The 13,523-nt window shown below is 40.0% G+C and overlaps 1 protein-coding gene across 1 annotated transcript in view; it reads left to right on the top strand.

Moving 5' to 3' along the window:
* MYOM1 (myomesin 1) overlaps positions 1-13,523 on the top strand; it is a 153,333-nt gene that overhangs the window by 136,663 nt on the left and 3,147 nt on the right. Inside the window, exons 29-36 of the mRNA XM_090285768.1 lie at positions 1,486-1,599; positions 2,292-2,379; positions 3,400-3,438; positions 3,528-3,633; positions 7,458-7,621; positions 10,366-10,402; positions 10,658-10,680; positions 12,880-12,935. Coding sequence (XP_090141894.1) covers positions 1,486-1,599; positions 2,292-2,379; positions 3,400-3,438; positions 3,528-3,633; positions 7,458-7,621; positions 10,366-10,402; positions 10,658-10,680; positions 12,880-12,935 — 627 coding nt within the window. The remainder of the gene's footprint in view (positions 1-1,485; positions 1,600-2,291; positions 2,380-3,399; positions 3,439-3,527; positions 3,634-7,457; positions 7,622-10,365; positions 10,403-10,657; positions 10,681-12,879; positions 12,936-13,523) is intronic.

Below are 13,523 nucleotides of genomic sequence, written 5' to 3'. Positions count from 1 at the left end.
TAGATTGAGAGAACACACTGATGGTTACCAGAAAGGAGTGGGGTTAGGGACTGAGTGAAAAAAGTATAGAGATTGAGAAGTACAGATTGGTAGTTACAAAACCGTCATGGGAATGTAAAGTTCAGCATAAGGAATATAGTCAATAGTATTTTAATAACTCTGTATGGTGCCAGTGGGTATTGGAAATATCAGGGGGAACAGTTTGTAAAGTATATGATTGTCTAACCACTATGTTGTACACTTGACACTAATCGTCGTCGGCAGCCGTCCGTCTCGAGAGATGATGGTGTAGCTTCTTAAGAGTCTATCTGCACCGCCGAGAATGGTTGTGCAGTCCGACTCGGGAGTGACACGGTATCTGTCTCCTCCCGTGTTGAATCGACATCTTGTGATGACGCTGGAGTGTCCTCTCCAGTGAAGCTGAAGCTACAGAGCCTGGGCAGGGTGATATGGAGGGTCTGCTGTTGCCCATGCAGCAGACCCCCCCTCTCTTCGCAGCTGAAGGGTCCAAGGGAAAGACGGAGTCAATACAGCTTGGTTTCAGGTGCGCCGCAGGAGTTGCTGGTGTTGACTACAACGTCAAACCGCCTTAGGGACTCTGGCTCCGGATTTTCTGTCGGGGTTTACTCCCTTAGCCTTTCCCCTGAAGAGGTATGCCGCAAGGCAGTGGAGGTTTTTTGGAGTCAGAGTTTTCCTTCTCTGATGTGCCCTGACTGGAAGATCGAACCAGCGACACTTAGCTCGCAGGCTGACGCTCAATCCACTGAGCCAAACCAGCCAGGGACAACTTGACACTAATACAAAGTAATATTAAATGTAAACTGTAATTGAAAAAAATTAAGGTGATGCATCAATTTAAAAAAAGTAAAGACTTCAAACAAATCCAGAAAAAGAAAACAATCGCTAAGACCCCACTGAATAACTGGACAAATATGCATACAATTTCCCAAAGAGGAAATTCAACCATAAACAAACAGATGAAGAAAATTTATAATCTCTTTAAAAAATTTTAAACACAATTTCCCTCCACCTTTATTTGCAAAGCTTCATTTATCATCTTAAAAATACTTAGATATATATTTCAGAACTTAGTTGTTCTGCTTCTTTGGTAAAGCCATTTGTTTTATCATATGACACAGACTATAATCTGATAGAATTTGTCTTCCTATGGTTTTCAGATTTTTATTTTAATTTAAGTCTGTTTGGATGTCAGTGTGTATGATCTTATTCTTTCTTTTCTTCTCCACTAGATGATATTACAGTTAATTCTTACTGCTAGAAATAGAGATGCTATTGATTTAGGTTTATCCATTTGTATTTACTTTATTCTAAACTCTATCAATTAAAATTGCTTTGAATTAATTCCATTAGCACCTTCTGACTCTAAGTTAAGTGCTTTCTCATCCATCCAATGCCACATTAACAGCTACTCATAAAAGTTGAACTCCCTTATTTCAAGAAGTATAATTATGGTTTTCCTTTTAGGTGGCAAATATTAAGAAGGAGACCCTTGTTTTGTGGTACAAAGATGAAAGGGAGATATCGGTGGATGAAAAGCATGACTTTGAGGACGGTATATGTACCCTGCTTATAACAGAGGTAGGTGACTGTAAATGTCAACTGTAATGAATTAGTTCTTACCCTACATTCTCCCCAAAACCAGAGACTAGATTCTATATTCTTTGCCCTGGGCATTTACAATATCTTACTTCTAACTGCTCTAAAAATCCCTGCCCTGACTTCAACTAAGAAGCAAGCTATAAGAACACAAAAGCTTCTCGTACCTTGTGATATGCATGGATTTGTCACATATTTAACCAATATTGGCTGGACACCACAACTCTAACCTCTCTGAGCTATTCATTTTCATAGATGGGTGAGTGACAGGGAGATAAGTGGATCCTTCTTCGTTTGCTCTTCAGCCCCATAACTTTTTCCCTAAAAGTACAATCAGAATAGCATTTACTTAAATAGATTTTTTTCTCCTTTTTTTCCTAAATGAGCATACTTTTCAATTGCATGTGATCATCAGTTTTTAGTTTGGAGGCAGAGTAAAGGATAACTTCAAGTTTCAAATCAATTCTAACCTTTAGAGGGTGAAAAATCAGGACTGCTAGATTAAATTATAATGGGTAGGTTTATCTGTGAACCTGTTTATTGCTCACATGATTAGATGCTTAGTCAGTGTGTGTTTTCGTGGCAGTTATATAAATAACAGGGCTTTCAAAATGCAAATACCAAACTCTGAGGCTACAGCAAGCTGCAATGTGGTATATCTATCCCTCCCTTAGTTTTCCAAGAAAGATGCTGGGGTTTATGAAGTTGTCCTGAAAGACGACAGAGGAAAAGATAAGAGCAGATTGAAACTTGTGGATGAAGGTCAGTCCACCAGCTGCTGGAGTCTGTTTTGTGTGTCCTGTATACAGATACTGGAATTAGGGGTGAGGCTGAGCTGATTATCAAAGATATGCTGATGATTTTGTCCACAGATTTTAATTGAAATTCCAGCAAAGTGAACTACTGTTATATATATTTTTAAATATACTTTACTTTTAGTCTTCCTAGAAATCAGAAGTGTAATTTTGATCTTCAGAGAATTTATAGTCCACAGTCCACTAGGGGTTTGTTTTCAATATAAATCATCATTTTTGTTGCAGCCCTCTAAAAAATGTTACAGGCTCAAAAACTATGAAAAGCATGTTGCAAAATAATCAACTCTTAAAAGGTGATGAGAAAGATTTATATATGAATCTCTAAGCCTTCAGTTATTAGCAGAGCATGAAAGCAATCTCCAGTTTTCAGAGACTACTTAGGACAAATATATCATGATAACAAAGACTTTTTTGTGACCCACAAACTTCCCCCCAAAACAAGATCTTTAACAATATTCCTAACAAACAACGGAAGTCTGACTTTGATTTCACCTTCCTAATTCTTGGTGGAGACAGGACTAAATGTGTTTATTGGCAAAAAGCGTTATTAGGCTGCAAAATATGAGGATAATAGATGGTTAATTCATTATGAATTGATGACACAGATAAGAAAACTTCCTCTAATGTGAACTAAGGCTTTCTGGGACTTAAGAAGAAGAGAATCTTAAAGCCAAGAAACTTCCTGGAAATCTCATTGTGGCTCTTTCTCTAGAATGTAAACATGATGAAAGTTATAATTAGAGGGGAAAATATCAAAATAAGAGCAAGGATCTGTTATAACTTGATAAAAATTGAGTTATTCACTCCAAGAACACTTAGGATCAATTGGTCAATAAATTCACCTTGTGTCCAATACCTTTCACCAGACAGAGTATTTCTGAGAGCACAATGCTGACAAACAATTGAAAACTGACCTTAATCTGAGCATTTCTATGCTAAAGCTTTTTCTATAAATATTCATCCACAGCCTTTCAAGAACTGATGACTGAAATATGTAAAAAAATAGGTAAGTTAAACTGTTCTCACCACAACAGTGTTTCATTATTCTCCCAGATGGGCCTACAGGTGTATGAAATATGCTTTTTTCTTCTTCAGCTTTGTCTGCTACAGACCTGAAAATCCAGAGCACAGCTGAAGGCATCCGGCTGTACTCTTTTGTTACTTACTACTTGGATGATCTGAAAGTGAACTGGTCCCATAAGTAAGTAAATGGGAACTCAATTGCTGTGTAGAAATTCTTTCTCCATTTGAGTGAGAAAAAAAAAAAAGGGAACTCTCTGTACTCCCAGCTAAGGAGTCTACTTATTTCTCAGCCTGACACTGATAAGTGTAGGACAGAAGCATCCAGGCCATTCATTCCCTTAGTGTGAGTTAGCACTTCCCCTCAACACACACAGGGTGAGGCCAGTGAGGCCTAAGAACATCTGTCTTTGTGATCTGGGAAGTACCACAATTCATAAATATCTCTATAATGTGACCTCCACCTCCAGATGGCCCTCTATAATGTAACCTACACCTTCAGATGGTCATGTTTGGGCTCGCTCTGCTTTGCAGTCTTCCAGAGCCAGACTCTGATTCTTTCTTTCTGCACTCAGCTTACCCATGTTATGATCTGGAACAAAACTGAAACGGCATGCACCAAGAGACACTGAATTTCCCATTATATGAATTACTGGCCATTCACCAAAGAAGCCTAGTCTAGAGAAGTGCCCAAGTTTGTTAATGATGTTGTTATAGCAGTTGGCATAGTTGGTCATTAGCATGTTTCTTGTCCACCCTTGGAAGGCTTTGGCGAGCTCACGATCACTTTGGGAAAATGTATTTGAACTTAATTGAGCCTGAAGATCTGCTCTGATCTCCGACTTCTATTGTAGAGTCCTACAGGGATTCCACTGAAGTTCACCTCTGAGATTTGAAGAGCCAGAATAGGTTTCTAAGTCAAACTAGTTCTCCCATTTATACTGTGGATATTATCCTTAACCTCTGCTTCCTTGAAATTTCCTGAGCTGAAAGAGAGCAGCAGCCTGACATAGAAATCTGATGCGGCACAGCCACTTCAGTCCACACTAAGGATGCAGCTGACACTCATTCCCCAAGTCCTGTGAGACCCACTGCAGCATCCCCAGGAGGTGGCAGACAACAATGTTTATTTATAGCTTCCTTTCAGTGGGCATTTACAATATGGCTGGCACTGCTCCAAGCCATTTAGATGTATGAATTCATTTAACATACCCAACTCTTTGGAGTGGGTACTAATTTCCCACTTCAGTGAAGAACTGGCTGGGTGAGGTGACACAGCTAAGCAAGTGGTGGAGGGCCAAGCCCAGGCAGCCGGGCTCCAAAGGCCCCTTGCATGGCACTAGCCCTGTATTCAAGTTGCATTAAAACTCTAGGTTAACATTTAACCAGAACTGGGTCTTACAAAGCAATCATCTGTGTTTTCTTCAAAACGACTTTCCTGTTATGTAGAACAGTGTTTTATTTATTATTATTAGTAGTAGTCTCCTGAGTTCTAAAAAAAAAAATGAGAAGTGGAATTCCAATGTAGAATTCTTGGGATTTCATTTCTTTGTTCAATTTCTTTCAGAATATATTGTAGGAAATTATAAGTTAAAATAGATCAAATTCCAGGAAATTCCTCTGTGACATCTAAGACATTCTAATATGTTGGTCTGAAGAATGTGAGAAGATAAATTAATTGAACCATCAATCAAAAAGATTTATATATCATCTCTAAAGGGATAATTTGTCCAGAAAATTAGAACATTGAGTTTTGAACAAACTATTAGACTAGCAAGGCATAAACTTTTTACTTTATATGGTCTAGTCAGTTAAATGAGGGTTTTGCATATCCACATGCCTGTGAAAGATTCAGGAGTCAAGGGCTGTCTTCACTGTGTTTATGTAGGTATGTGACACGATGGGAAAAAAGCTTGAAATGGATTTTAGTCTTAACTTTGCTCCTATCTTTCCTTGGATTTTAAGCAGATCATTTGGGTCTGCTGCATGGGCGACAGCAGACCCTCCATATCACCCTGCCCAGGCTCTGTAGCTTCAGCTTCACTGGAGAGGACACTCCAGCGTCATCGCAAGATGTCGATTCAACACAGGAGGAGACAGATACCGTGTCACTCCCGAGTCGGACTGCACAACCATTCTTGGCGGTGCAGATAGACTCTTAAGAAGCTACACCATCGTCTCTCGAGACGGACGGCTGCCGCCGCCGACGAAGCAGATCATTTAATTTTCTGACTCTCACTTAATAATAGCTTCTCTATCTCCTGACATTGATGGAATGAAAGAATGAAATTAATGGCACTTTATAAACCATAAAGTGCTTTACAAATTTAAGGTACTATTCATGTTACCCAGAGATTAAATAATTGAAACATTTATTATAGCAAAGAAGAGAAACTGTCTAGCTCTCTAAGACATATATATTGCTCAGGCTAAAGTCTATGGATATAGATGGGTCCCTTTATCCCATGTTTTATGGCATTTTAATTTTAATATAGTTTATAGAATATACTATATAATAAAAATGCTGACTATTTATTTGAAAACAGAAGCTCTTCCAGTAGAGATTTTTGTTTTTCTATGTTTTTGAAAGTTCATTTTACTTATTATAGCTACAAACAGAATACATACATTTTTTTAAAGTTTTAACTTATTGATTTTTAGAGAAGGTGGAAGGGAGGGAGAAAGAGAGGGAAAGAAACATAGATTGGTTGCCTCTCACATGCCCCCAACAGGGGACCCAACCTGTAACCCAGGCACATGCCCTGACCAAGAATTGAACCAGTGACCTCTCGTTCAGCAGGACAATGCCCAATCCACTGAGCTATATCAGTCAGGGTCAGAATACATGTGTTTTAGAAAACATTTATAATATCACTGGCTGGTGTGGTTCAGTGGATTGAGCACTGGCCTGGGCAGCAAAAGGTCGCTGGTTCAATTCCCAGTCAGGGCACATGCCTGGGTTGGGGGCCAGGTCCCCCATTGGGAGTGTGCATGAAGCAACCAATCACTGTTTCCCTCTCTTTCTCCCTGCCTTCCCCTTTATCTAAAAATAAATAAATAAAATCTTTTTAAAAGCATATTTATAATATAAGTTAGAAGGTGTTTATAATATATTATCCATAGTTCTCCTAGTCATAGTATGAACATTTTGGGGTAATATCTTGGTATTTTCTCTATGCATATTTGTTAATAAAACCAGGTCATTTTCTCAAGTGCCTTTTTTCATTTCTTTAAAGTTATGATAATTTTAACATTAAGAGTACATTTACTTCTACCTTTCTCTTCATTTATAACAGTGACATTTCTAGATCTTCCGATCACAAAACAAAGGGTTCGATTTGCTTTTATTCTCCTGCAAAGAATACAGTGCATGGGTCTGCTCTTGACTTACTATAGGGTACTAGGGTACCAAGAAACTCACATCCAGGGACAGAGAAAGTGCCTCATTCATTTTGGCAGCAACTCTGCTTTTCATTTTCTCTTGGATTTACCACCAAGTACATATTTACATGTGTTTTAAATAGTTTTGTCACAACATATGTCAATAGATGCCAGTCACAGATAAATCCCCTTAGATCTGTTTTTGACTAGCTTGTAAAATCCATTTATATCCATAGAGCATCTGCATGAAATATGCAGTAACTTAGTATGTACCTTGGCCTTTTCATTTTAAAGACTCCCTTTGTCCTACAAATAAGCCCAAGAAAAAACAAAGATAATTAATACCACTGAGAAGTATTGATGTTGCAGTCTGCCTGGGCCCCAGACTGCTGTTGGAAGTCAAATGTGAAACTCTTAGACACCCCATCACCCCCTACCCTGGGTTTTGGAATCCAAGTTCAGTGATTCAGGGTCCATCATTTCTCTGTAGCAGTAGAACATATGTGGATCCCATATTATTTAAAAGTCTGTAAAACTTTATGGTAAGATTGTCAGTCAGAGACAAAGCAGAGGTCAGCTCCAGATGAAAGCAAACAATAATGATGTTTCCTTTAATTTGAACAGTGGGACTGCTATTAAGTACACAGACAGAGTTAAGAGTGGGGTCACCGGGGAGCAGATCTGGCTGCAAATCAATGAGCCCACTCCAAATGACAAAGGGAAATATGTAATGGAGCTCTTTGATGGCAAAACGGGACACCAGAAGACAGTGGATCTTTCTGAAGAAGGTAAATGGATATTCTGCAGATTTGAACTTATTATAGAGGAGTGGGCTTTTTAAAAAGCCCACCATGAAGGGTGATAAGAGGCCATTATATTTGCCTGTTGAAAGATGATTAGAGATTTTAATAAAGCAGTTTCATGTCAGCAATGGTGGTAAACAAGAATTTTAATGGGTTGAGAATTATTGAAAAGTAATTCATGATGCATTAAAAAAAAGGGGGCAGATTGATTTACAATCACTTGAGCACAAATACAAAAAAAGAACACATAGTTTTATGGTGATCGATATTTGAGCATATTCATGGAGTCCAAGAGATCAGGTGAGTTGGAAGGATTGAAGATGTGAGTGAAGGGGAATAATTGATGTTTCAGAGTTCTGAAGGATGAACATTGGAGATCCAGGGCAGAGGTGGGAGTAACTGTGAATAAACAAAGGCAAATATTGAGAAGAACAGAAAGAAGTTGGAAAAGTTGGATCCTTGTGACCTCAGATTTCTTGGTCATATGCTGAGAGAATGAGGGGTTCTGGAGAGACTAGGGAAAAGAAGAAAGTCACAAGAGACATGGAAAAAGGCTTTCCACCTATGAACACAGATGAAAGATGACATACAACTATAAATTAAAAATTTTAAAGTTAAAATATACACAATCATGACTATCAAATTGAAAGCACTGTGCCATTTCTCTCTCCTGGTACTATACCCTTCATCTTATTTATTACTTCCTTAAAAAATAAAATAGTCGGAATGAAGTTACCGGAGAAGATTGGGCACTGACTTTTTCTTCCCCTTCTTCATATATTAAAATGCAATAACTCTCAGTGTTTTAAAATCCTCATTTAGAGAACAGCCGTTCAAACCGGCCTTGTTGTTCTGTGCTGAGTCCTTTAACCACACCCCGCCCAACCCTGAGGACAGGAAACACTTGCTGAGAGGTCTCTGCAGGGAATGGAGTGGCTGCCCCCAGGGACTTCATCCTCCAGGCCACACTGTACCTGAGTCACATCCTGTAGCCATAGAGGATTTCTTCTGCAGTGCATCTGATACTTTGAAACACAATAGAAAAAGGAAAATAAGAAGTGGATAGATAAATTTAAAACTTTAATTTTTTTTTCTTTTACTCTCTGGTCCATCAGAGCTTACTTTGCTAACCTGCTCTCACATCCCCCTTCAGTAAAAGGCTGTGGATTGTCTTAAGCAGACTTGACACTGCCACTAAACGCAGATGGACTCACCCGTGCCTGTCTGTTTCTCAGAATTATGTGGGCAAAAAGAAGAGTACCAAACTCTTAGCCTGGCTTAGCCTGACTAGTGTCAACATAAGAAACATTCAAACCTGTAGAGAATTTTTGAGAGTTTATTTGAACCAAACTGATGACAACTGCCAGGAAGAAAAACCTCAATGAGTTGAGAAAATGCTGGGAAGAATGGCAGTTTTGCACCTTATTTTATACATTACAATCAAAAGAGGAGGCATAAGTAGTGACAGAGTAGGGAGGTGGGAGGAAGCAAAGTGGTGGTGGGGGGAACCTCTGGGATTGGATAAAAAGTAAAATGCTAGACACGTCTGTTACATAATTAACAGCCAACAATTAACATGATAACAATACCAATGCAGGGATCTGTGGTCTCCCTCTGGCACAGTGCCTATGCTTGGGGGGGTGGGGGTGGGGGGTCCAGAAAAAGGAAATTTGACATTCCAAAGGTATGTTAACATAGATACAAAAAGACAACAGACATGCTCAGTTAAGGTAAAGATTGATCTTTGTTAGGGAAAAATACCAGCCTAGCACATGACTTCTTGCCATGACTTGCTTTTATGTAGTTAGAAAGTTTTCATTTCAGACCATCCCATGTGGTTATTTGAGGTCTCTGAGTTGTAAGGCCGCCACACAGGCCTCCCCTGAGCTTGTCAGGTTTCCCATGTAGCCCCTTTTCTTCCACACTACCCTACCTCCAGAGGCTTTAAGCCTGACTTTATACTTATTTTTTCCATCAGTAAAGGAGAGGAATCTGACTAGTATTATATAAATATTTTCTAGATGTAAAATGTTATGGTTCTCAAACCACTGAGGCTCTTTAAAGGCAAGGGGAGAGAGATTTCAAAATGAAGCTGCCTTTTCACCCGAAGTCTTCAGAGTGGCTTACTCTGCAGACTCAGGGAAAAAAATATTTTAAAACTCTTTAGCTCTCATTTCCTTGTCTCATTAATCTTTTATCCCATCTCCTGCACAGCAGAGAAACATTGCTTCAGACAAGCATTGTCACATGCTGTGACTGCTGTTGACCCCTTGTGCTCTTTAATACAAATGCATGGGCCAGACCACATAACATAGAAACATTTAACTGTCTAGCTAGGAGGCCATGGCATGCGGGATGAGTTAATAAGAGAAAAGCCTTTTTGAAGCACAGGATGCTTATTAGACAACCAACTTTTATTTGAAACAGACCTTTATTCCCATTTTATCTTTGGTGAAGCTAATTCTTTGCTTTTCCATTTGAAGGGTTGAAGGTCTCTCACAAAACTGAGATCTTCCAAAATCCCCTATTTCCTATTTTCTAGCTAGAAAGTATTTGCCTGTTAAGTCCATCAAATTGTAGAGTGAGCGCATAGGCACAGTATCATTCAGAGTCAGCTTAGTTGTATCTGCACTGGTCATGTTGACCTCACATTGTGAATTTTAATTGGCCCCTGTGTGTTGTCAATTCTGGGTAAGAAAATTCTAACTTCTCTTTTTTTCCCCTTAAAGCATATGAAGAAGCCTTTGCCGAATTCCAGAGATTAAAGTAAGTCTTTTTCCTAGCAAATGCCATGCGCATGCACTGATTTCTCTGGAACATGGTGTGTGCTGCTCTCCCATCTGAATGACAGAGGGGGTGTTTCCTGTCCAAAAGTGCAGTAAAGGCAGTGCTTCCCAGTGCTTTGTTGAAGAGCAGACTGTCCGTGCAGCAGTGAAATGCAGTCAAGGTTAGCTGCTCTGAAATAACACTAAAACCAAATTCTTCTTTGTTTCTATGTTTGTTCGTTTCTCTCAACCACAGACAAGCTGCCATTGCCGAGAAAAGTAAGTAAACCCCCTGTCTGTTTATTGCTGGCATAGTTTCAAAATACAACTTTTATCTTTCTATTATAACTACAGATGGAGGACAGTGGAAGTGTTCTTTTTCTTTTTTCAAAAAAAAAAATCTTAGGTGTTCTATATATGTTTTCATTTAGTCTCTTGAGTAAGAATGTCTATGAAAAGAAGGTCTCAGGTTACAGTATAAGAATGTCACCCAGCTCTGGCCATCCGGAGAAATCTCTGGGCTGCAACTCATACAGTAGGTTGTTACTCACTTGCAGTCAGCACATCAGATGCGAAACATTTATATACCTTAGAAAAAAAGAAATAAGAATCTTTGTAAATTTGACATCAGGTGAATCCCTGACACTGGTCCTCCAACAATCACTGCCCATGTTCCTGAGAGCCCCTTGTAGGAGAAAAGACTCCGAGCAAGGCCTTTCTTCTTTTCATCTCCCTGGACACAGTCCGAGTGAACAAACACCCAACTATCAAGTCTATCCAGAAATGAGCTCACCACTAAGTTCCAGCAACTGTTTGCTTCTCACATATTTTGGGAAGCACTCAGATAATCTTAAAACATTCCAGAAGTCACAGACTAATTTGCCATAGTAATTCAGGTTCTTTCACAGTGTAGGAGGCAGAATTTGAAAATTGTTGAGGGTTAAAACTGTAGAGTCCATCCTGAGCTGGAATGGAAGGGAACCAGGGGGAGGAGCAGGAAGTGAAGTCATCTGTATGCCCTTCAGTGGCTCCAGGTCCCTCGGGATGGAACTTTTCGACCTTGCCATGTACTGCTGTCCTCCCCTCTCTCTACTCTTTCCCTCTCCCCACTCAGGCCCTTGGGTTTGTGAGGTGGTTGCTGGTGGTGAATGGAGCAGACACTTGCACCAGGGGCGTGCTGGGGAATGTCCAAGCGACAGGGAATATTTCTTATTGTCACTGAGTATGTTCCTCCTGCAAAGCCAGCGACCACAGCAGTTGACAGCCACTCCCTATTCTTGAACTCTCTTGTGGGCAAGGAACCCGACTTTCCCTCCAGTTCATGAGCATTTCACTAAGATCACTGGGTCACAGTAGTTTTTACACTTTTACAAACCACGGGACATTTAATTCAAACAAAACCTTCCACACAGACCCAATATATAAAAGGTAAAGGCTGAGTTATCCTCACTGGATTCCTGACTCAATACCCCATCTTGGCCCACTCTCAGGGCCCGCAGAGGAGTCCCAAGGATGCTGTGCAAAGGTCTAGCGCAACCCTCTCCCATCTGCAGATGAGGAGACTGAGGTCCACACAGTGATGTGACTCGCTTAATATCATACAGCAAGTGGCTCAGGGAACCAGAGAATGGGTTGGGCTTATAAGGTGCATTGGAATCAATAGAATACAGTCAACGCTAGTATGTCAGAGCTTTAGCCTGACTTAGTGGAGAAGGGAATTGTAGAAATAGGGGTCCAGAGTCACATATTAATGAAGTAGGCCTAAACATGAGACAGTGGTGGCCACTGAGTTAGTGCAGGAGAGGGAGACTGAGTGAATTACAGAAGGTGCCCTTCCCCGGGGCTGAAGCAGTCACTCACAGAGCACATGGCTGGATTTCAGCACCTTTGCTGCACTTTGTTCCCTCACCTAGGGGCCTTCATACACATGGTCATAAATAGCAGACCTGCATAGAGCTACCAAGAACTACCACTGGGAGACAAGAAAGGGAAGGTTTGTATGCAAGACCTCAAAGAAAACCCACATCTGCAAGAGCCTCCAGATCTCCCTGGCATAATGCTTTCAATTATGCAACCGTTTTTAATCATGGAGAAGCCCGTAAAAGAGGCCACGTTGAGCTTGGATACTGTACATAGAGATCTGCTCTGCCTCCTTGAGCTGAGCGCCACTGAGCCACAATATGGCTAGCACTGAAAATAGCCATGAGAATTATAGAGTAGCTCTTGATCCAACAAAGCAATCTCAAGCTGATATTTTAGGCACAGACAGAGGCGCCTGCACGCATGAAATATGTGTGTGAAGGATTAATATTCAGCATCACTGGATCATTTTTTAATTTTGTATGTTAAAAGCAGATATAAAATAACTGAAAAGAGAGGGAGACTAAACTTGAAAATTAGTTCTGTGGGGTGGTTTTGTCAGTAGAATCACTGATGCTCAACATTACAGTGATTAACCAGAAATGTCTGTACTTGCAGATCGTGCCCGGGTGATGGGAGGCCTCCCTGATGTGGTCACCATCCAGGAAGGCAAGGTAAGCATGAAGCACTCCTGTCCCTGCTTCTGCCACACTAGGAATGGGTTCTAGTGCCTCAGACATTGTTCTTTTTTTAAGACACATCCCAACCATCTTCATTTTATGCCATGGCTGCTTGTGCTTGACTTCAGAATAGCCAAATACAAGGTTAAAAATGCAGTCATTTTCCCAATTATCTTAATTGGGCCAAGCATTAGAATGCAAGTTTGTCTGATGTGGGCATATGTAGCCACTAAGTCTTTTTCCAGAGCCATTTAAAATCACAAAAAGAGAAAAATGTTCAATGATAAGTATATGACAAATGTAATTGAAGAAAGATGCGACCTCTAACACCTAGTGGAAAATGGGCTGTCCTATTAAATACTCTGCCTTTGAAGGGAAACATGCTGCTCCATGAATGTCTACAGGTTCTATTTCAGTTGAAAACTGATTTCTCTCCATTAGTTATAATCTGATATTTCCTGGCTCCATAATAATCTCTAAAAAGCAATGAACATAATTTTTAACCTGTTTCATTAAAACAAGTTTAACATACTGGTCATAAGGGTATGGGTATTTGTAGTAGATTAAAACCTTTTCCCAGCT

This window comes from Furipterus horrens, unplaced genomic scaffold, assembly GCF_987537825.1.
Source record: "Furipterus horrens unplaced genomic scaffold, mFurHor1.1.pri manual_scaffold_8, whole genome shotgun sequence".
NCBI classification, from domain to species: domain Eukaryota; kingdom Metazoa; phylum Chordata; class Mammalia; order Chiroptera; family Furipteridae; genus Furipterus; species Furipterus horrens.
This window is presented reverse-complemented; position numbering and strand designations above follow the sequence as displayed.